The 25076-nt window shown below is 40.1% G+C and overlaps 2 protein-coding genes across 2 annotated transcripts in view; both read left to right on the top strand.

Annotated features, from left to right (window-relative positions):
* ppp1r16b (protein phosphatase 1, regulatory subunit 16B) overlaps window positions 1–2186 on the top strand; it is an 87691-nt gene extending 85505 nt beyond the window's left edge. Inside the window, exon 11 of the mRNA XM_062415637.1 lies at window positions 138–2186. Within this exon, the coding sequence (XP_062271621.1) occupies window positions 138–611 (474 nt within the window). The 3' untranslated portion in view covers window positions 612–2186. The remainder of the gene's footprint in view (window positions 1–137) is intronic.
* A 6822-nt stretch (window positions 2187–9008) lies between these two features.
* On the top strand, window positions 9009–19217 carry fam210b (family with sequence similarity 210 member B). The gene is made up of 3 exons (XM_062415673.1): window positions 9009–9703; window positions 16319–16521; window positions 18132–19217. The coding sequence occupies exons 1-3, from the start codon at window positions 9173–9175 to the stop codon at window positions 18346–18348; spliced, it is 951 nt and encodes a 316-aa protein (XP_062271657.1). The 5' UTR covers window positions 9009–9172; the 3' UTR covers window positions 18349–19217.
* The last annotated feature ends 5859 nt before the right edge of the window (window positions 19218–25076 follow it).

The raw sequence follows: 25076 nt of genomic DNA, 5'->3' as shown, positions 1-25076 counted from the left end.
TGAGTAAAATGAGATGTAATGCAAGATAACTTGGGCACTAGATCAAAGATATTGGGCCCACCACGTACGGAGTTCAGCTCTCATGTATTTAATCATCTAAAAGAGGGATTAAAGTAATCCTTATTGATGTCCTGCAGGTCAAGCCAGTTGTAGCTGTGGAGCTGCCAGACAAGCCCAAGCTGCCCACTATCCTCAAAGATGGCAGCAACAAACAGAATGGCCTCATCTCCACAACGACGTCCACGCCGCCACAACCACCCTCCAATGGCAACACGCCATTGTCTGACAAGGGCGGCGTCATCACCACCCAGCCCACCCAGGATGAAGCCTTGCCGAGGGAGCGTGCTCAGACTCTGTCGGAGCTGAAGAAAAAGAGGGCCGCCGCCAAATTGTTGAATCACCCCTTGTTCAACGGTCACCTAGGTAACGGGTCCACAGACTCCTTCACTGATGCCAAAACCAACTCAGAGGACCCCCGAATGCCACTTGTGTCATCCAACGGCAACGCGGTTTACTACACGCCAGCCAGCGGCGACCCGCCCCTCCTCAAACTGAAACAGCCAATAGAGGAAGAGCTGCCAAAGGCGCGGAGCTGCTGCTGCGTGTCATAGCGCCGTAGTCATGTGACTGTTAATGTAACGGGAAGTGTTTGCACAGAGAAGGAGGAAGCGAGGAACGTGCAGTAGGAGCGAGGAGAGGAAAGAAAGAAAAAGTTCCTCCCTGACTTTGAAGCTTCTTCCACAGAGGATGGCTGGCCTAAAGACGGTCTAGAAAGTTTTACTTGGCTTCTGCTCAAATTGGCAACGCTTTCTCTAAATACAGGCATGTTTTCAGTACAGCAAAGAAGAAGAAAGGAACTGAGCTGGGCTACTTTGATCCTCCAGAGGTCACTCAGATTAAAATTCCTTTTCATATATGGAGTCTCTCTACAAGGCATAACAAATGGCTAGAAACAAGAAGCTGTTTCTCTACACCTTTAAGAATCAAAGTGTGGACAGGTTTTCTAAGCGTTTCACCTGGAAAGGGTCAGAATTCTGAATCTGGAAAGAAGATAAGTTCTCAAGGTACTGCATGTTCTGCCCTCATAGACGGATATGAAAAAGAGCTTCTTTTTTTTTTACCCTACAAATGGATGATTATCATTTTTTCTTCAGGACAAACTTGCATTGTCAAAATACATTGTTCTGCTTTTTCATCATGTTCTTGTCATTTTTAAATGTGCAGGAAGGCCATCGTAGAGCAGAGGAGATGTATTATACTACATCGTGTTGTATTGAGACAGCAAAACGTAGCAAATAGAGATGTGTGAAATCTCTTCTGAAGTATGCTTCACGTTGAAATGCTGTCTGCATACGTAAAGGGAAGGAATGCCATAAAAAAGTGTTAAAATATTCAGGAAGTGTACTTCTAAGATGAAATATAACAAGAAAGAGTATAGTGCTGCACTGGTGTTTCACTCACTATATTCTGTCAGCTATACTCCACCTCACCGTCCTTTCATGCAAACTTAAAACTGACAGGTCACGCTCTGTTTTATGCATAATCCACTTTGTGCTCACTCGTATAGATAATTTAAGCAAATGTTGTTGAAAATTACTGTACATTTCTTTATTTATGAAATTAATGTAATGTGTAAAAAAAACAAAAAAAACCCATTATGGTTCCTAAAGATGAGTGTATTTATTATTTGGATGGTGTGTGGAGAGTGTGAATGCAATATATAAGATGAGCTGGGGAATCCTCCAACACAGCACCTTCTGACATGGAAATTGAAACATTCAAGTTGATAAAGTGAAGCGAGGGTTACTCTCTGCTACAAGCCATCCTATTGGGATGGATTACAGATTGGATTGTGTCACTACAAATAACAGTGTTATTTGTTATTGTTGGTTTTTCTCTGGTGGCCATTGTGTGGCTTAATTTTCTCCACGTCACTGTATTTGTCTCATTAATAGAAATTGTGAATGTCATGTATTGAATTACTGTAAGAATAGTTTAGTTTCTGAGGATACACGTAGACTCTGTGCTCACCTCTTTTAAAACATGAATCCACACATGGATCTGATATGTATGCGAGCCCACAGGATTATGTCAGGTGTCCTTAAAACATTGTGGGTTCGATATATAAACTTGCCAGCCCTAAAAGAAAAAAATACTAGGAGTTGGTGTCTTTTTTAAAAACATAATTAAAGGAATAGTTACACATTTTTTGAAATTCAGTTATTTCTTGTTTTGTTGAGTGTTGGACAAGAAGACCAATAACACTCATGTCTGTACGCTAAAAACAAGTCTACACCCAGCAGCCAGTTAGCATACAAGCTAAGCTAACTGGTTTGCAATTTTTTGTTTTTTTACACTTCCTTTTTTTTGTTTGGATTCAACAAAACAGAAGTGATATGTTGTTATAAGTGAGCTCTAGAGTAGCTTGTAGGTTAATTTTGCTGCCTTTGGACAGAGCGAGAGTGGTATCAATCTTCTCATCTAACTCTTGGCAAGAAAGTGAATATTTCCCAAAATGTTTCTTTAAACTTTAAAAAGCTCCTCTAATCTCCTTGTTAGTGCCAAAGAGTCTTCCATAATTAAAAAAAATAAATCTATGGACAAAAAAAAAAAAAGAAGTCTGTGCCCACAATGCCACTACCACTTTATTCCCCACAGAATCAACTGTACAGTGTCAAATATGTACAGATGAGTCTTGTAAATATGTTTGTATTAGTAGCCCTTCATCTGTTCCCATGAACTGCATTTACATGTCTGTGTTGTTACTTGTGACATAAAGCTCGTAAAGGAACATGACTGAGGAACATTTAGGAAAATACAATTACCCACATCGGTGAACAGTGTTAGCCGACCTTTAATCGTCAAAGTGAGGGGGGATGTGAGTCTATGTAGACCCCTCCGTTCCCCCTCAGTAGTCCAGCTCTATAATCTGTCTGGAAAGTCGAGTGCATTGGGGTCTCATTGTCATACTTAATGTTTTCTCCCTGCTGTTCAGTGACCAGTATCTGCGGTTGCTTTTCTTTCTGTGCAATTTTTGGCAAAGGTCAGTTTTTAATGTTGCGCTTGGATTGGAAGCAGATTGTTCTTTAACCCCACTTGAGGAAGTGCAAATTAAGTCACAATCAAAGAAATTGCTCTTTGGCCTATTTTTTGGTTCCTCTTTCTTTTTTTTTTTTTCACTTAAGTGTCCAAGGCTATGACATCATCTCATTGTGAATCATCTGAAATTGAACTGAAATCACTCCTGCTTTGGCTGCTGCAATCAATTCAACTTAAATTTCACTTCTGCTTCCTTATTAATAAAATGTACTAAAACTACAATTGTAATTTTGAACTATGACCTTGTCAGAATTGGCCAGAACGGGACCGTCACCTGTTTGAAAAGTAACCTGTCTTCTCATGGTTTACAGACCGAGGCTCATGTTTGACAGCCAGCCTTGTTGTCTAGAAGGATAAGATTATAAAGAAGAAAAACTACTGATTTTGTAATTACTGGAATATATTGATGGTTGCGTTAACATGTTTTGAATAAATTGTATATTTTGAGAATTTTATATGGTCTCCTTTCAATTAGTTTCATTTGTGTTTGGAGTGGAAAAGGTACATTGGATTTCTTATATTTTTAATTAAAACATGTCATTCAGGCTAAGGAAAGTTTTATCTTTAATTATTTGGACTACATGTGGTATGCAAAGTTTATTTTGGTCAAAACAGCCAATGCATCAATTACATACTGAGAAAAACTAAGTACTCTTAATGGCTTTCTTTTTTTCTAATTTCAAACTTACTATATTTTGGTACATAATATGCACCATTATTGTTTCTGAATGTATCCAGATGCTTTGTTGCTGAAGTCTGCTGTACTCAGTTCACATTTGCATGCTGTATGGAGCTTTCTAGCCATTTATTTCACCCCGGGTCTGTCTGCTCTCTCTGTCCTTTCTGTACAGCTCTCTGTTCTGATACAAGCAGAAGCTGGACTGTCCTTCAATGCACAGCTGTCAGGGTCTTGGCCCAGCTTCAACAGCTTCCTTCAATGATTTTCCGTTGTTTTCGCCCTCTTTCTGAATTTCCTCTCATTCACTGGCTCTGGGGTCAGCAGGGTCAATGTTTCTACAGGCTGTACCCAGCAGTCATTGCTCAGGCACATTGATGTTTTGTTAGAAAGGATGGTGAAGTAAATGTGATAGAATAAGTTTGGTCATAATGTATTTAATGTTTCTAAATGTTTGCTTGAATCCAGTTTTTTATTTTTTTATTTTTATATGCCATGTCTGCATTCCTGTAGCATGCTATACTTCCTCTACTGCTTATTCACCCGGTTTCTTTCACTGCTGTTGATTTTACGGGAGTGGCTTATTGGCGTACTTATAGTCTTGTTTATGGAGGAAGTTATCAGTATTTACAGAACATCAGCACCTACTGGATAATATGTAAGCTCAGGGATTTGAAAGATAAACTAGTAGTGCAAACATACTAATTTGTAAAACACGTATGTCAGGTAACAGCGCTTGACGTGTCAAGCAAATATTAGGACAAATCAGCCTTTCATTTTGAGCTCCCTCTGGGCACAGTCAGTATGTCCAAGACATATATACAGAGGGGAGGACAATGGCTTTGCTATTGTGCCTGAGCTATACAGAATCCAGGCCAGCTGGCTCTGGTCCCAGTCCTTCAGTCCTCTTCAGTGAAGGGCGAAGTGGATCGGTGCCAGAAAGAGCGTACAGACACTGACCACTCTGCTGTGTACATACATGGAGGGAAGCTGAAGGAAGGCACTGAGGAATCGTTGTTAGTTCCAAGGGTAAATTGGGAAAATGAGTCAATGCCAGGAGTTGCTTAGACACTGACCACCTGATGGAGGGCTGGGTGGAAAAGAAAAAGGAACAAATCATTGATGGAGGATAAAAGGCATGCAAATGAAGGGCCAATGGTAGGCCTGGAGGATTCACTGAGGAGGAAAGCGGGCCTTCCCTTGGGAAAAGGCCACAGCTATTGACCATCCTGCCAGTTTGTTAGAAGATGGATGGAAGAGCTGCGGAAAAAAAGAACGAGAGGATGGAGGAATGGCTCAGTGGGTCAGAACGTCTGTCCTGTTCCCAGGATCTGCTAGGTTTAACTGGGCTTCAGTGTCTTATTTGACCGGAATTTAAGATGTTTGAGTAGAGCGAGTCGATGTCTGTCCACTAACTGGTCCTAAATGCTTATTGACTGATGGATTTACACTCCAAGATCATAGCATTTTTCACCACTTTTTGATATTTTATAGACAAAATGATTTCTTAATGAATCGAAGAAATAATAGTCAAGTGAATCAACAATGTAAATAACGGTGAGTGGCACCCTTTCTGAATACAGTTTAGATAATAGAGCTGTATTAAGTAAAGCATCCATCGAAAGGAAATTAATCCATTGTTATTCAACCATTCTCGAAAGTGAGAATTTACTTATTTTCTTGGTCTTACATGATAGCAAATTGAGTAATTTTGGACTGTTTGTTGGACCAATGATATTAATGACGTCCCCTTGTGTTCTACCATGTTGAAATGGGCATTTTTCACTGTTTTCTGACAATTTATAGAACATATGATTAGCTGATTGAATAATCGGCAGATTAAATCGATCATAAAAACAAAAACAAAAACTTAACACCCAGCGTTGACTCTGAAACATGTAAAGAAAATCATTTTTGGATGCTTTTTATGAATGATTCACAATTTTTTCAAAAAACACTGTTGAACAAGCTACTACAAAGATGCACTAGCTGAAATTACAACACACACCCAAGTCCCTGCAAGCCTCCAAACAACTTACTGAAGGAGGAAATGTTCCAGACCAGTAAAAGTTAGGCTTGTGTCAATAAACCTAACTGACTGGTTTCCAGAGCATCACCACAGCTGCAACACTTCCTTCCTTCGAGAGCAAATATTCACCTATAAAGTGTCTGAAATGAAAGAAGAACTGAGGGTGTGGGGGTATTAGTATTAGTACATCCTACTGTTCTGTTTTTACTACCACAGCTTTGCTTCAGTCACTTGACCTAATGCCAGGTCATGGTGACCCACATGTTCACACAATAACAATTGGCCTAATACTCAGTGATCTGCAGCCAAAACTGATGGAAAATAATTTATTGGTAATATGTTGAAACATAGATTCAAAATAATTCTGAATTTTAGGAGAATTTGTGATAATAAAAAAAAGTGACTGCATGTTTTCTATGAATAAACTGTTTCTCAGAAATGTAAAAAGCGTGACGTCTGATGCATCTGTGACTAGGTGATTATGAAATTTGTCAGGCAGTAGGTGGACAACATGCTGACCATTTTGCACAATTCGTTGCATCGTTTAAGTGGAAGTTAAATCAACCAAGGCAGGGCTGATTTGTCACTTTTATGAAGCAACAACACACTGTACTGATTCATTGTGTAAAGAGGAACACAATTTATGAGGTGTGGACAAAATAAGCAAAAACACTTCTACTGTCACAACTACAATGTGCTTGTATAACTAACTAGAGCTGTGGATGGATTATTTAACCCAAAACATGTTTTGTGTTTAAAATGAAGCGACACGTGTGGCTCTGCAACTTCAAAACAGCAGAGTCATCCTACAACTGACTGAACTGCTCATCCCCCAAACAAGAAACCACCAAATTACAACAGCATGAAGCTATATTTAGATCAAAGTGAGAGTGTAGGTTAACAGTGGCATATCTGTTGCTTCAACAGCATTTCAGCAACAATATTTTAATATGAAGCAGGTACACATTGAAATATCATCACTGAAATACTGCTGAAACAACAAAATCTAGAAAATGTGCACTTTTAAACCAAATGTAGCCCAGATTAACCTGGATGTCTATAGGCATGTTCTGACTTCCCTCATTCCCTCATTCAGTAATACACAGAGGCCTGTCGGAACCTTTACACCCTTGTGACCTTCACCAGGTGTAAATATATAAATTCTGAGCTACAGTCACAGCTACATTTCCATTTCATTCTCTATGTACCGTCCTCAGCTGTTACCCCTTCACACAGCATATCTGATACTCAGATATGGAAATGTCACTTTTTAACGGTTACAGTCAGTGCTGTCCCCTGCTGACTACATAATATCTAGTTCTTAGAAATAAAGGGCTAATTTACCCTACAACAAATAAACAGGGTGACTAGATACATTTCTCTTTTAAAATCAGCCCACAGGCTGACTTTGTGGCCTTGCTGAGAAGAGGTCAGAGACTTTGTCGCTGTACTGACTGAATAATGTTTTTCATGGCTTCCTGCCAAACACCCCACCCTCTTCTTTATCTCAACTCCTACTCACTTTCATTGCTTTCCATTTCCCTCACAACTTTTTACCCTGTGTGTGTGTATGCATATTTCTTCCTGTAAGGTGTTGTAAGAAGAAAAAAATGTGTAAATGTCAAAGGGAAATAGTTGCACTTCTACATGCCAAGAATACCACGTGACATTCACATGGATCACTCTTTGATGTATCACACTGAACTATTTTAGGAACTATGCTCCAGTTTTGCCACATTAAGCTAAACGTTAGATTTCCAATCTCGTGCTTTCACCACTTCCTTTCTAGGCTGGTAAACAGTTCTATTGGTTTTGCACATGTATGCAAATTTACATGAGAAACATGAAGAGAAGAGCAAATGTAGAAAATGCTGTTGGTTTAATCTAAAGAAAAGATAAAAACTGCATAAACTAGGATCTGGTGTGCTACAGTCCAGCATGTTAACAGTTGACTTTTGATATCTTTTCTTTTTTTTCTAAACAGCCTTATCTCCTCGTAACATAACATCCCACAAATAGATAAGAGTCAACAATTCAAAACTGGTATTTTCTGTAATTGGGGAGGGATGATATGTGTACTGTACCGATACTTTTTTTTACTGTCCACTTTGCTGCTGCAGTATTGTATATTTCCCCATCATGTGACTAATAAAGTAATATTTTATCTTATATTCATATGTCTACCATCACAACATTTTTCTTTATGTGTATCATATATGTGTAATATCTCTAGATGCTTTAGTCCATTGTGTTTAATTCTACAATTCAATGAGCAGGACAGCTTCATGGTCATAATGGATTTAAATATTATTTTCATCAATAAAGAATTAGTTTGATTCAGGTATTTCATTTGTTGAATTAGTCAAACACATTTCTCTCCAAATAAAATATGATTGGATATAAAATTACGTTATTGATCTAACTCCATTCTATACTGTTGAATTTAACTTTAAATTTTACTGTGTTAAAATCTTTGTCATACTTTCAGCTGTGTCTTCATGTTCATGTATGTATTATGTAGTGCTTTTTGTTGTTGTTTTGTTCATGACATGAGTCATACTCTTGTTGTAATTGTTTGTTTTACTTTATTGATGTTTTTGTTGCATCTTACAACACAGCTGATCTCTGGAGTGATATTCAAAAGCAGCTCTTGCTCTCAGTTATGCTGAAGTGGAGGATGATATTAAAGACAATGTGGGAACAACAACTTCACGCCTTTTAACAAGTGAGTCATCAGCAACAGACACCCCAGATAAACATGTTTCATGATGTAACTCAGTTCACACCCCCAAACTGACACAATTTAGACCACAGACTCCTATTTTTTGAGATTCTTGTTGTTGAGATTGTGTTAGCCTACTTATGGATGGAATTATACTGAAAACATAATCTTTCCCTTTCTGCTAGGGACCCTCTAGAACCCCCTCACAGAAGCCTGGGGGGCCCAAGAACCCAACTTTAAGACCCACTGTTCTACATTGCAGATAATAATGAGTTCTCATACGATTGATAGTGAAATTAAAATATTCCCATTATTCTGGAGACTCCCCAGAAGTCCCTCAAGTTCCCTGGGAGTCCCCGAAACTCACTTTGAGGAAGGAGTAAAAAAGCTAACTCAATAATGAGTTGACATGTTACACCTTTAAATACCCCCTCCCTTCACTCCACGCGGACTATCTGCGATTGCGCGCGCGTTAGCTCCCATTGGCTGCCTGAGATAATCGGTCAACAAGAGAACGGGAGGCAGAGGGCAGCATGTTTCCAGCTACTTACTGTCATAATTAGTCTGTTTTAAACCATTCATTCGCATCATTTCATTTGTGTGTGTGCGTGTCTGATCCACGGAGCTTGTTTCGGGACCGTCGATAATGTTTCAGTGTGGTGCAGCTCGGCGGTGTGCAGCGGCTCTGGATCAGGCTTACAAGTCACCGGGCTCATTTCTGCTGCAAGTCAAAGCAAACACACTGACGGACGTCACTCTGACATTACGCAAGAGGAACAACACATTGCAGGGATACCGGTCTCTCTGTGTTGGTTCAACGCTTGCACACCTGAGGAAGCAACGACCGGGGCCCGTGCAGACCTGGGACCCGTCGTCTGGCTTTAGGATCCCGGACTGGAGGAACTTGGACCGAGCGGTGAATCTCTCCAGAAGTGTGCAAAGTGAAGGCTTTCATTCAGATGTCTCCAGGCTGCCGATCGTTCATGCAATCAGGCGCCATAGCAGCAGCAGAGGGGGGCAGCTGGGGAGCGTTTTGTTTACAGGTAACTGGGGGCTCTCCACTTTCAGTCCACGCTGCTCCACCGGGACCATGACGCAGAGCAGAGCTTCATCCACGGACGCAAATAAGCGGGACGCCGCCGCAGAGGGACAGACGGTTGACAGCAACAACAAAGGGGTAAATGAAGCTATTCAACTCAAGTGTTTGTCTTGCTCACAGTGAGCACTTAATACGAGCTCACAGGTCGGGGTCTGAGCCTGCACAGCGGGATGTGTTCAACTGGTGGTGAGCATAAAGTCTGGGTCTCTGTCCTGGTGGCGCCAGGAGAGAACACAAAACCATGAAAAATGCAAGGAGCTGCCTCGCTGGCTATCTTTAGTAAGTGCCATCATGTAAGCAGGCAGGCTTGTGTTATACAACACGCCGTGACGCGCACAGATATGCGGGCTGTCAACATCTGCAGGGAACTCTCAGCGGTCCATGCATAATTAAACTGCTTTCATAACTTGAATGAGAAGCAAGCAGACGTGTCATTTACTGAGCTGGGAAAGCCCAGGCTGACTGTGGCACTCTCACTGCCAAGCAATGCAAATTCAGTTGAGCACTTTCCCTTATGTTCACACCAATGATTCAAAAGAGCAGTAAATCAAATTGTTTGTGAACTATAGCCATAAAGATCTCCTCCATACATGTTTTAAGATTTATAAAAAATACTTCCACAAAATTGTTCAGTAGCTAAACTTAGTTCTTCCTCATCTAAAACTCCAGATACTATGAATAAGCAAATCATTTTAATTTCTCTGACTTCAGTGTATGGTATATTTTTAGTGTTTGTATACTGGATGATTCAAATTTCTATCATGATTGGCTAGTTGTAATGTCAAAAATCCTGCTAGTAGATGCAGACCTTTAAACTCAGATTTTCGGTGAGCGCAGACAAACTTTCCTTCATCTGCAGATTAATATGAAAACAGCTTTCTGGTGTAGATCAAACATCATAGTCAGGTGAGAATAAGAAAAACAGGAAATGAAGCCAACGTTGAATTACAAGTATGTATTAGACACATTTTGAGAAAGACCAAAAAAATCAGCTTAGTGCAGATATATTGGTGGTGCATATGTTATTATTTTTCTCAGCTTATCAATTATTTGTGTGTTTCATAAAATGTCAGCTAATTTTGAAAAATGTCCATCCCAAGTTCCCTGAGTCCATAATTACTCTTTAAAATGTTTTGTTTCATCCAATCATGGTCTGAAACGCAAAGATAATGGATTTATTATCATAGAAGAAATATTCACATTTGGGAAGCTTCCAGTTCTCTTTAAAATGTCCTGCTCAGAACAAATTTAGTTCCTATTCTTTAGCAAAAACAGACTTGAGGGATCATCATCTAAGAGTTTTGTACAGTATGCTAAAAAAACACTATTCTCTGTAGTGATTTTGTCAATTTCAAATATAAACCACTATTCTGCCATTTTTATGAAGTGTTTAAACTGGATTGCAAAGAGTCAGCGTCTCTAAATAATACTCTTAATTCTACATCCTGCTGCTGTAGTTTGATTCTCTTTGTTTCAAGACCACCTAGCCATCACTTTTTAGCTTCAGTTTTAGCCTCTGACAGGACGGGTCGACCGCATAACCACTTCCACTGTTAGTGTGTGTGTGTCTGTGTCTTTGTCTGTGTTTGCCTGCCACTGTGACTTTGCATGTGTGCATGTGTTTTCATGCCTCTGAAAAGCTGTTATCAGACACAGCAGTCCCACTGTTCCCCTCCTATACACCCTCCCTGGCACAACTCCCTTTGGCCGCTCGCTCACATGACCCTCCAATGCTGCTGCCTGCCTTTACTTTTAGCTTGGCCTGACTTGCCTCTGAAAAGCAAAAGGCCAGTTCCCTCGCCCACGACGGCCTTTCTATTGTCCATTGTTGACAGACCAGTGAATACGTCACCGGGCCGTGGCTTCACCCAAGAGGTTTAGGCCAAAATTTAGCAAGACAAATTACAGAGACAAGACCGGATCGGCTTGTTTTTCTCCTGTTTGCTTCTTCTTCATTGTTTTTGCCCTCTTGATTAATTGTCTGACTCAGGCCCACAAAGGAAATCAGTCAGTCTGAAACAAGCAGAAAAAGATATGAATGAAAGTTACTGTATGTAAGACATTCCCTGCTTTGTGCAACGTCTGCCTACAGTCTTTTTTCCTGAAACAGATTAGTTGAATACACTTGTCATGAGAGATCTTGAATGTTGAACTTGAACGTTCCCTGTTGCACATTGTCACCGCTTTCCAACCGAATGTGTAACATATGCAAATATCTCAAAGGCAGATTTATCATTGGAATGATTTCATGTTTGAAAGCAAATAAGAAGACAGGGAAAGTGAAGAAGTTATGAATCATGTTTTAAATTGAGAATAATTATACAATAAATATGCAGTATAACTTATTGTAGCCATAAAACTTCAGTTTGTTTATAGCTGAGGTGCATATAATCTTTTCAATAAAGTATTATCTAATATCTGCGAGAGATAAGGTAACTCTTTTACATACCCCTTAAAAGCATATTATCCGTATGGTTGTTAACTATTCTGTATTGGAGTTTCTCGTCTGCTCATATCTGCGATAATAACAGTGACGGCACACATACACACATTTCCCATCAGCCTATATTTTGTTGTCAGAGTTCAGGCTGACCTTGACTTGATAGGTTTCTGTAATAATACATTCCCAATTAAAGGTGCTATATTTAATAATAACTGTGGTGTGTCCTGTAATACCACTTTTTACCTCAGGAGGCGATAGTGACTCACTGTAGTGTCCAGTGTGCCCTCAGTGTAACATTAGAAGAAGTTATGCTGGCAATGGAAGAGATTTTAAGACAGGCTAAAAGCTGTTGTAATTTTCAATCTGTGATCATTATTATGTCACTCTATTAAGTTTGAATATTTTTTCAGGCGAGAAAGGAACTGTTTAGACTCCCAATATGTGGTCAGTTTATCAAAATAATGCCTGTTAGGAAATCTGCTCCGGTGTTTTTAGATATGTGAGGAGCCATCTCCTGGCTATAATGTCTCTGTAGCATTTGTTACCTTGACAACGCAATAATTCACTGTGAACAATTAGGCTTCTTCATCCTCTCATATTAGACTGAAGGCAGACTGGACGCTACAGAGATTCACTACCACCTCTTAAAGTACAAAGGGGTATTATGAACCAGGACAGGACAGGGCTATTTTTACATATAGCATCTTAAATAGGCCAAAGTAAGCTGTGTGTACCTTGTACTTGGAAGTTGTCTCCCCTCTGTGGGTACTATGTCAATATCCTGTCTAAAAGAAGAGTTGCCGTACTGGCCTGAGCTATTTCCTGTTTTCTCACAGAGGGATTGTGTTACTTCCTGGCAAAGGAGATATTTGGATAACTTGCCTCAGATGGAAGCATTGGACACAATGCTTGAAGCTTCTTACTGTCCCATTTCAGTTAAACAACCCTGGGCAATAAAGCTGAAATTGTAATTCTTTTCAGCCAGTATCCTCAATAATAATTAAAACCCTTAGTTAACCTGAAAGGGCCTTGTAAAAAGGTATTTGGCTGTCATTGCATTAATCCAGCAGGGTGATCAAGTAAATATATGATCTTGTGATTAAACAGACTGGCCTGTGAGGTGTCATATGTGCAGCCTGCAACACTCAGAGTTTCTAACTACAGCGCTGGAAAAAATGTTGAATATGTGTGCTTCAGTTTCTGTGTTTGAAACCTCTTTTTTTTCCTGAGCACTAACTAATTTGTGTCTGCAGCACAAAAACTTACAGTACAGACGTACAGAATTTCAGCCCCAAATGTTTGGTCAGATTCCTGCTCTTGTTTAAATGTTCAGTAAATATCTGAATAAAATCTGAGTAAAGTAATCCTTTTAATTCCACACTGATTCACCCAGGCTTACAGTTGGACGACTCTTCCTATGTGATTCAGTAATGATTTATTCTTTAAACTCCTGTTGTCTTGATCTGCTATTATTTAATACACTAATTTTTATCACACAAGTATATATTGTGTGTAAAAACCGGAAGTTTTACATACCATATTTACCATAGACAACATCACAACACTGACTTAATGAGCACTCAGATATTGGTATTGTAATTCATCAAAATAATGTTCAAAGAATTAGGTTTTGAGTGAGGGAAATGATGAAAGGTTTTCTCATATGACAATGACTGTAGTTGGGCTGCAACTAATAATTATTTTTATTGAGTTAATATGCTGATTAGTTCCTTCATTAATCAATGAATCCTTTGGTCTGTAGAACATCAGAAAATAGTAAACTATTACATGAGGTCAAAGGTGATGTCTTCAGCTGTCTGGTTCTCTCTCACCAACAGTCCAAAACCAAATCATTCAGATTACTATCGTGTGATAAACAAAAGCATGACATCATCATATTTGAAAATCTGAAACTAGCTACGTTTTGGCATTTTTGTTTGAAAACTTTGACTGAAACAATTAATTGATTACCTTTTCTGGTGATAGACTAATCAATTTAGTGACTAATTGTTGCAACTCTTCATTGTAGAATGCTACGAATCCTTGTTTGCTCAATTCAGTACTGATTACATTAAGTTCTCTAATTTCATTTTACCCAAGATTAAAGTGTGTGCTCTTGCAATTCAAAAAGTGTTGAAGGGTTAATGTTTGTCTTAATATTATTTTTCTTTGTACTTTTTTTTTAAAATCTTGATCTTTTCAAAAATTGGAGACTATAACACCTCAGAGGTTAAAGTCCTCAGGCACCATGCCTGATTTCAAGCATAGAGCAGTTTTACATTCATATAACACTTAATTCAATACATTTCCTGCTGGATAACTTTTCAGGCTTACACATTTTTTTCTTGCTTTAATCCCTGATCCCTTTGCAGGTTGTGATGATTAGTTAAAAACAGATCCCATGAAGCTTTACCCAGAGGGAGGATTAAGTTAATATTATACATGCTTTGGTGTAAACATACTCTAGGTTTACTCTCTGCCCTCTGTGCTGCTCTGTGAGTCACATGTCCACGCCATCAATGTACTGTTGCAGCTCAATCGTCTGCTGTGTTGCTCTCATTGTTGTACTTCACTAATCTGTTTTGTTGCCGGCACACACTAGAGTGACCTGCCTGCTCCCTGCTACATGTCAGACAGCTGAATTGTGTCTGGGGCTTGTTCATCTTGGAGAGTGGTGTGTCTGGAGGTCACAAACGCTGTAATGTGTTTTTGTGTGCTTATGAGAGGCTCTTTGTGAGTGTGTGTGCGTGTGTTAGAAAGAGTGACTGACTTCGCTCATGAGTATGTGTGAAAGGGTGAGTGTGTGCCAAAGAATTACCTAAACCACACAGCAGCAGTCTATATTTAATCAGCTGACTCGGCTGCACTATGAATAGAGGAAGCTCATAAAAAGGTTCTGGCTTTGTTTGACCTACTAGAATGACCTCACATTTGAAATGACTATGATGTGTATGTGACAACACATGCATTTTTCTGTCTGTCCTAAAAATGAAAAAAAGGAGGCATGTTGTAGCTCAGTTTTGAACTAAATGCCTCCAACATGCACATTTGGTGATTGAGGGAGTCTGCTGCTTTTAAAAGATAAAATCATTGTGGTGCATTTAGGTACTTGTACTGAGTGGTTCAGTAATACCCTGCAAATGTAAACAGCAGTAACCTATTTTACATTTTTAAACGATAAAGTTCATCACTAAAATGTTTACCTACTTAGAGCTTTGTAAATGCCATTAAATTGCTTTTAGAAATCCATTAGCAAGTCTCTTATTAATAAACATGGTCAACTCACTTCAAGTGGACATAAAAGCTAAATAATTGGTTTGTTGTAGAGCTACAAAAATGTGTTGATTAGTTGCCAACTATTACATTAATCACCAGCTACTTTGATAATCGATTCATTGTGTTTGTTATTTAAAAGAAATGTTAACATTCTCTAACCCTAACCCTTCTTTACTCCTCTATGTCAGTAAAGTGAATATCTTTGGGTTGAGGACAGGGATTAAATATTTGAGGGAGTCATCCTGGGGCTTTTGGAAACTGACCTTTTTTTAGACCAGATAACTATATGTTTAATTGAAGAAATAATCAACTGATTAATCAATAATTAAAATAATTGTTAGTTGCAGCCCTGCCTTTTGCGTTTAAATCCAAATTATGGTCAAGTTTAGAAGTTTAAAATAGTCTTTATTGTCATTGTACAACAAAATTGAAAGTAATCCTTATGGTACCATGAGTAAAAAAGAAAGAAGGTGCTTATAAAATAAGTACTAAACTAACTCAAACATATTATACACACACACATACACACACACACACACACACACACAACATTCCACTCGCTGCCATCAATATTGCACTATTCCCCTTAATATTACACTCAGAAATTGTTGTTGCAGTTATTACAGGATCAGGTTTTTGGAGCATTTAGTTAAATCAGCTGGAGCAGGCGTGAAGTCTCCGTCTTGCAGCTCGTCAGTTTTGTAGTTTGACTCGGCCCTTGGAATACTAATGTGAAGTGTCATGATTTCGTATGCTGAGTGGAAACTATACTCGCAATTTTAATCCACTTCCTCTTTGCCATTCATATCCTCTGTTTTTTCCCCTGCCATCGATCTGAAAATCTGTCTTCCTACAGACACGCTCTCTCCCTCTGCTTCCTATAGCACCAAGAATTGATTCTCGATTCATCCTCTTGTTTCATTTCACCCTGCTCACTCCCTCCCTTTTTTCCCTCTCTCTCTCTCTTCATCCAGGACGAGCAGAATTTAAAGGAGGCCTCTACCACCACATCCTCATCTACTGTGAAGCACCCAGGGGAGCCTGAGCCAGAGGGAGGCAACCTCAACAAGACCCAACAGCTAAAAAAAGTCTTTAAGGAGTATGGAGCTGTGGGAGTTTCCTTTCACATTGGGATCTCCCTCATGTCCCTGGGAATGTTCTACCTCCTTGTGTCAAGGTAACAAAACATCAGATTATTGACACATCACACAGTTTCAGATCCATGGATCAAGTATTTTTAATGTGCGTTTATATTCAATTTTCATCATATTTGTAATCAGTAACCAATCGGTCCATGAATTCAAGATGAATGCTGTCTCAGGAACTAAATCACCTCTGCACCTTTTTAAAGAAGAAAGCCCTGTAATGCCTCAATGCTGGATGAATTCTAGTGGTTTTTTGTCACTTAGTTCTGATTCCAACTAAGTGTTTAAACACAGATGATGTGCTGAGAATCAAAGATCAAGAGGATATACTGATGCTCAGCAAGTTTATGAAAACTTATTTGTACAAGAGGAAGAGAGATGCATTTCTGCTACACCTCACCTCGATGCAACATACTCTAAAATCCTCCCTGAGTACTACTAAGTGTTTTGTGAAAGTAGATCAAGCAGGTTGAAGGGACACTATGTAATAGACCACAACACACCCAACATATTAGACAGAAAATCACTCAGCGATACATCAAACATCACTTACTGACATTATCTAGCAGCGTGTTAGAGCATCAGAGCGTAAAGTTTCCTTTAAAGTTGAGCCGCTCACAGGAAATGACTGACCTATGGGCTGCTTTTACACAGAGGAATGCAGAATGTCTGGCGCAAATGGGACATATTTATATGAGAGAAGCAAAGTACAGGCTCTTGAACATTTCCACTTAGTCAGCCACATTTGATGTACACACATACATATACAAACTGCAGGTGTTGAAATACTACTGCTGGCTGAATCAGACAGACACAAATAGTCTTGAGCTCATGAATAAAACAAGTTCATCTTCTCATCTTACAAGTGTTTTTGGAGTTTTAACTTCACAACAAGATGTGCAGAATGTAAAATCTGTGACACTATATTCGTGTATTTTATGAATTTTGTAACCTTGTTTTGGTGGTGACAGACCAAAAGCTAAAGCGGCACAGTTTTGGCATTCACATCCATTCCAGATCATTTTCAGGCCTGTCTGTCCATCAGGCAGTGTGCCAGGAGTCTGAATACCAGAGAGTTGGCAGAGATTATCGGACAGCTTGGAGATTTCCTCATATAGCCAATAATGACCCTTCGACCTGAAAACTGACTCTGTAGCCAATAACCTTTGAGCATTATCACTGTGCGGCCAAACAGCCCAGGCATTTGGCCCGCTAATACAGTGCTGTGTGCTGGGTAAACAGTTGTCGGTGCAGTTGGATTCTCATATTAACTGACTAAAGTTTGCTTAGTGCAACAGAGCTGTTAATGTGAGAGAGTAAGACGCTGTATTGATTGAAGCAGCTCTAAGCCTCGTGTTGACACACTCTTCCTCTATTTATTTCCCTGATGAAAATGCCCCAAGTCTACAAAGCCTACAAAAGTCGGTCTCATAAAGGCAGTGACACATGTAGGTTGTTAGACCCTCTTTAAATTGCATTTAGTTTGGGTTGCCTCTTACGCTAATGTCACCAGTTTAAAATGGGTCAAACAGCTGTTAAATAAACTGTTATGAAACATTCCTTATTCAACACAGCTCCCTCTGGTGGAGTTAAATGTGAATTGTATTTCTAACCAGTTTTTCTGTGTCATTTGTCTCCTCAGTGGGATCGATATGGCGGGACTGCTGTGCAAACTGGGCTTCAACGAGACTGTCGTTCAGTCTAAAATGGCAGCAGGGACCAGCACCTTTGTCTTAGCGTACGCCATCCATAAACTCTTTGCTCCCGTTCGCATCAGTATCACTCTAGTGTCAGTGCCTCTCATTGTCCGCTACTTCAGAAAGACTGGACTCTTTAAACCACCCACGCCTGCACCCTGATGACCCCCTCCATACTCCTCTCCTGCCTCATTAAGCAACAAACATCCTGACTGTTAATGATTGTAATTAAAATGCTCCAAGTATCCTTTACTCATTTTGATTCAACTAGAAATGTCTTCAACAGTGAATTCAGGTGAAAACATTTCGGATTTTGCTCCTACATGAGTTCCAGTTGTAACAATCAAATGTGTTGAATTGTGTTACTGTAGGATACAAAAAGAAAGAAAGTGTGACAGCTCTCTAAACACGTGTATTTGGGGTCATGTCTTGATATGTGTGCATTCCAAAAACCTGAATTAAAGGCTGAAAAGGCTGAAATATGTATTGTAAAATCAGGAGGTATGATCAGGGATTTTAGTCTTAGGGAGTCCTAAGCTTTTTTCAGTAAGCAGGTTCGTCTCAATGCTGTGAAGGTTCCCCATGGGGAAGAGTGGAAAAAGCTGAGCTCTCCACTGTTCCCTTTAAGCTGACTAGGCCATGTTCTGGTGTTGTATGAATCAGCAGAATAATTCAGGTTCTCTCTGTCTCCTACCTCTCTCCTTTTCTCTTTACTTAACTCTTCTCTTTCACCCCCCTTTTTATTTTCTTCTGTTTTGCCTCTACTAATTTCTCTTCTCAGTCTCTCTCCTTCTCCCTTCTTGCTGTGCCGCTCCTCCTCTTTTCTGCACTCTTTCCTCCTCCTTGTTGTCTAATTTTCCAAATGCCACTGCCCAAGCAATGATTGCTTGTACATTAATCTTTGAGTGAAGCTGATTGTAGTTTATTGCAAGCTTTGGATGAAGAATATTGATCAGAGGTTGTTTTGTGTTTTGTTTTTTTCCCAATTGAGTGGAATTGTATTTAACTATTAAAAGGGGCATTCTCTTTTATATTTGGTGTGTTTTGTTACAAAATACCTATCATACATTAGGTCAATTTGATTACATTTGATAACATTATCAAATGTAATCAAATCAATCACAGTTTGTAATTGATGGTTTTGTTTTTTATATCAACAATGGATCAAATGACTGTAGTCATTTAGTAGCTTCCAGCTCATTGTTTTGATTGTTTTTTGTCATGCAACTGTTTTAATTCAGTTCACTGCTCTCATCAGCATTGTTTCCAGTCACAACAAGGAGGTTTAACATAAGCTACCTGCACCAAACAGCACACAAGGTCAGCAACTAGCAGGTGAACAAAGTGGAGCATTTAGCAGCTAAAGAGCCAAATATTTCCTCTGGATGTTGGTGGAGACCAAAAGAGAGCTACAAGAGAAGTTAATATTTGACTTACATTCATCAGATGAACATGAACATGACTCAAGATGAATACTAGTGTTGCTCCAGAATTGAAATTGGTACTGTTTGCAAACATGTTCACTGGATTAAAAAGGGTCATTTTTCCCATCTTAGGGGAAGCAAACTGGTGTTTGTAATTATTTGTTGGATAATTATTTATTTTTTCTCAATACACAAGTTTCCTTCGATTTGGACAATGCAGATTTCATCTGAACACATTTTCATCCAGGATTAAAGCTACTCTGTACTCTTCATTGTGCAGTAGGTCCCAAAACACTAAGAGAAAATAAACAAAATATCAAATTTTTCAGTTTTCAGTTTTTTTTTAACTTGAATTATCAAATTATTGCCTTACTTTTCAACCTATTAAATGTAAAGTTCTGCAAAAAGGCTGTTTGAAATGCCACCTGGTTGCACTTCTTGTTTTTATCCACACTGGGGAGCTCCTGAACTACAAATGCAGTGCTGTTTTTCTTTCTTCCCCTCTATGCCTCTGTTACAACACAAACTCTCATCTCTCATGAGATTGAATGTCTTTGTACTCTAACGTCTGTAAGATAGATACTAGCATTACATCACGAGAAGCGACATCACTCCTCATACATTCCACAGTTTATATCGTAAAAATAATTTGTAAACTTCTCAAGTGTCGTTCGATATGACGGATCAGATCATGTTACAGTGCAAATTACTGTGACATTACTCAAAATATGAAACAAAGGAGCCAAATTCTTCATCACAGACGACAACTGGGGACTTGACGAAGGCTGTTGTGATATTTACTTTTATATGTTTCCTGAGGTTGGGTCATCGAACACCAGTTTTATTCCTCATAAGAATTCATTATTCCAGGCTGTATTTTATCACAGCAGGTCGGGTGCCATCTCTCCTTTCTCCTTTCCTCCCTCTCTTTTTCCTTGAAGGTTTGATGGGTCAGCCAGCACAGTGAGCAAGCCTCAGCTGTTGTGGTGTCCCTGAAGATCTGCACTGTATTGAATGGTAGTTGCCTTGAACAAGACCTGATCTCCTGTGTGTGAGTGAGTGAGTGAGTGAGTGAGTGAGTGAGTGAGTGAGTGAGTGAGTGAGTGAGTGAGTGAGTGAGTGAGTGAGTGAGTGAGTGAGTGAGAGAGTGAGAGAGTGAGAGAGTCTTGGCCCAGTAAATAATTCAGCCAGGGGAGAGTTGTATAAGGAGAATTAAGAGTGCATGGTGGTCTGTGCCAGATATCAACCCTGGTTTTCAGGAGTGGGAGCATTGGCAGCACTGTGTGACACACACACACACTAACACGCAGGAATACAGAGAAGCCTGGGCCTCATTAGCCATGATGAGGACAGGAAGCTGCCATCACCTCTCCATCCCCTGCATGTCGCCCATGGCTAGGAACAAATTGGTGACAGCGCTCCCAGCCACTCTGCTGGGCTACCTGTGATGCACTGGGCTCTGTCAGGCTCCTCTCCTTCCTCACTGAGAGAAATCTCTCTGCACACACACATTCATGCACACCGCAAACAAAGAAAAAGAAAGAGAGGGAACATCAACTCCTTGGTCGCACTCCCGGTTACCTTTTGCTCGGCCTAGAACTGAGTCGTGATGTGAGCGAACACTTCATCTGGTTGGCCTCGCGTTTGATGAAGAGCCCCTCCCTCAGCACGAAGGGTTCAAGGGGGTTCAAATCCCTGCCTCAGCTCCAGACTTCTGCAGGCTGCGCCTTTTATTAAAGTAAGATACACCGTCAGCGTCACCACTGTCAGAGCGGCGCACAGAGTGAATCCATTACGGATGTATATTCAGACCCCGTGCGCAGTTCTGACACAAGAGCTGGAAGACGTGTGCGTAGAGTAGTTGCAAAGTGCTGATGCTTGCAGCGATATATAAACATATGGCAGCATATACCCCCCCTCTCTCTCTCACACACACACACTTTGAACACAAACTCACTTCCTGACAAGCTGCCTTTTTTTCCTCCCCTTGCACCTTCCTTTATTTAATTTCTTCATTCTTATTATTTCTTACCATTTCCTCTCCATCATTTTCTGCACCTGCTCATTATCTTCCCTTATTACCTTTCCCCACTGTCGCTCCAGCTCCTGACCTACTCTGTAAACTTGTTAGGCCTCCAAAGTGTCAGTGTCTAGACGGAGAAGCACCTATTCCGTCAACCTCGTGGGTTCAAAGACATCCAGTGAATTTCTTTATAGGAAGGGCTGGCATAAAGTTCCAAGGAGCACGTAATCATACACACTACGTACACAAACACACACTCACTTATTCTCTCTCGCTCTGTCACCTTCCTTTTCTTTCTTTTTTTTGCTTTAACCCTCTTCTCATATTTCTTTGGCCACTCCTCTCTTTGCCCCCCCCACTCCATCCCCCTCCACCCCAACCCATCCCCCTCCACTCACTCGCTCATTCAAGCACCCTTTTCTTTGCCTCTCTCTCCCCCCCCCTCCCTCCCCTCTCTCCCTGTCTCTCCTCTCCTGTCTCTGAGTTAAGTTTAGCAGATGCAGCTGATGGCAGCATCATCCTGAAGCACCTGTCAGCTGTCTGCCTTCATCACGGCTCCTCTGCTGCCACAGGGGCCACAGGGAAGTAAACCTGAAGACAGTCGCTGCTATCAACAGCTGCATCTTATTATCTTAAACACCGGTGCCAGTCAATTTCCACCAGAGATGCGTGCATTTATATATTTATTTTTGGTGCGTGCTGCCTCCTCCTCATAGCTCCTCAGGATTCAGAAGCTCAGCTGCTAAATGCAAGCAATTATAATCGAGCAGAGAGGGAGGCGAGGTTGGAGACGGAGAGGCAGAGTTTATCTACCCTGTGACAGAAAAGAGGAGGGAGAGGAGGCAGCAGGCATAAGTTGTCAAAGTGTTTTTGGCAGTTGTGGATTATGTTTTTGACTGACTGTTACTGTAACTTAGTTCAATGCCTGTCACTTGTCTAACTGGCAGCTGGGTCATTCAGTTTGTGCTTTGTTAATGCAATACTTCTGAATACTAGCGATGCAGTATACAGCAACATCTTATTGATACTGAGATTCTCCATCCAGTTAACACCACAGCTCCTTATTTCAGTCAAGCAGTGGCCTCCATCTTATGTTCATTGGACTTACAATGTTTTTTAAAAAACGTACATGAACAAACTGGGCTTTTTTGTCCCCCCCCCCCCCTCCACAAAAGATTTCCTCACATTTAATATAAATATATGCAGCATTAGATGCTGAATTGAATGGCAAATGAAAACTAACGCAATACAACCAGCTCTCCTACATCTGGTGATATCCTGTGTTTTAGTTTCCATCCAGAAATCATCAAAGTGAATAAGATTTTGATGACAAACACCTGTGAGTGATTAGCTTTCAGCTGTGGCACAGGAGGTAGAGCGAGTTGTCCACCAATTAGAAGGTGTGTAGTTCGATCCCCGGCTCCTTCAGTCCACATGCTGAAGGAGAAAAGATACTGAACCTCAAATTGCCCCTGATGGTTGTGCCATTGTGTTTGAATGGGTGAGTGAGCATTAGAAACATTGTAAAATGCTATAATTGCAATTGATGAACAGGTTGGCACCTTGCATGCCTCTACCATCAGTGTATGAATCTGTGTAAATGGTTGAATGTTGGAAAGTGTTATGAAGCACTTTGAGTGGTCGGTAGACTAAAAGTGCGCTATATAAATGCAGTCATTTACCATTACTTTCAATGATGATTCTCAGTGCCTTTCCTACTGGTTAATCTATTCTGTCTCCTTTCTACATTTACTATACATAACATTGAGATGTTGCAATGGGATTTGTTTCCCCATTCCATAAAACTACCCATGAATACACATTTAATAAGCATGAATTTCTGTTGAAAAGTGTGTGGCTAACCATCCCACTCGTTCTCACTCAAATCATCTCTAGAGAATATGTTAGAGAGCTCAAATGATTCTTTCCTAATAATGGGATTATTTGACAATATGTTTTGGAATGTGGGAAGCTTAGTGCTAAATTGCCATATTACACTATTTCAGTAAATGCAGTATTTTCAACACCTGGCACTCCTTTACAACTGAGTTCAAGATTAACCCAATTTCTGACATCTATTTATGAGTAAAATGAAAAAAGTGATGTACACTTTACCATTTACAGCAAGTATGTTAGGTGAAATTTGAGTTAGAAAGCAGCTCTGTAAGATTTCATGAATGCCATTTTTTGGTCTTTAATTTTAATGATGGTCAAAGGTCCCTGCGCACATTTGTTTCATCAGTCTGTTGCCAGTGCCAGATTTGTTTTGCTAAGATAACACAATTTTTTCAGGAACTAATATTCATGTACGGGCTATTCCAACTGTTGAGATGGCAGGACAGTCATTTGATGTTGGTGCCCTGTCACCAAAACAACCACAATGTCCTGCATTGATGGCTTTTTTCCCTGTTATGTGTTATGTGTCAGGGACGTATTAGGATGCATTACAATTAACACTACAAAAGATATATGGTCAAATGTGTCCCAGACCACCTCATCAATTGGTTTGAGTGTTGGATCACAATGCTTCCTGGTGGTCATTTACACATTTAGAGCTGTCCTCCTGTCACCCAAGACGCATTTTAAAACCATATGTAAACGGGGTCTTTGACAGCAATGAAATCTAAATGTGACCATCGGTTTTCAGGACAAAAACTGTAACCAATCACCTCCAGTTGCTTGGACAATAATAGAATAATAATAATAATAATAATAATAATAATAAGCAATATGCCAGTTACTCAATGACCTGTAGTAAAACCAGCTATAATCCCAAATCAACATTTAAGGAAGCTTCTGTTAAGCATCTAAAACAATATATTTCAAAATCACAAGGCCAAGGTAATCTGTCATGATCAGTATGTTGCACTGTGAGAGAGGTGTGAACCAAAACTACGAAAAGTGCAGAAACAGCATGGTAAACCATTACTGAGCCGCCATTACCGATCGAAGTCTGTTTGCCTGTACACACTTCATAATGAATGCATCTCATAAATCCTCCCTAAACGATTCCTCCTTAAATGATTCCCACAGCTCTGACTGTCTGCTCAGTGGAGGGCGCTCATGGATCAAACCATTAACAGGAAACTAGGCCGGGGTGACGAGTGGAGGGCAACAAGCTCAGGCCCCAGATCATCACCCCGCCCCATACCACCACCCTCTACAAACCTAATGGAAAGCAAACAGACAGACAATTTCTTTCAATTAGTCCAAACTGGCCGGCCCAATAAATTTTAGTTTGTTCCTCAAGACGTAAGGGCCCTGTAGAATGTCCTGCTGAAAATGAAGACTAATGGGGTATCGTGGAGCTGCTGAGTGCTTGATTTCGTGCCACTATACCACTGCCACTCGCCCGCTCTTTTTTTCCATTTCTCCCCCATCGCCTTTCCTCCTTCCTTGAGCTAACTGGAATCAGTGCTGACCAGGCACAACACAAATGTTTA

The sequence above is a fragment of the Scomber scombrus genome, chromosome 3 (assembly GCF_963691925.1).
Source record: "Scomber scombrus chromosome 3, fScoSco1.1, whole genome shotgun sequence".
NCBI classification, from domain to species: domain Eukaryota; kingdom Metazoa; phylum Chordata; class Actinopteri; order Scombriformes; family Scombridae; genus Scomber; species Scomber scombrus.
This window is presented reverse-complemented; position numbering and strand designations above follow the sequence as displayed.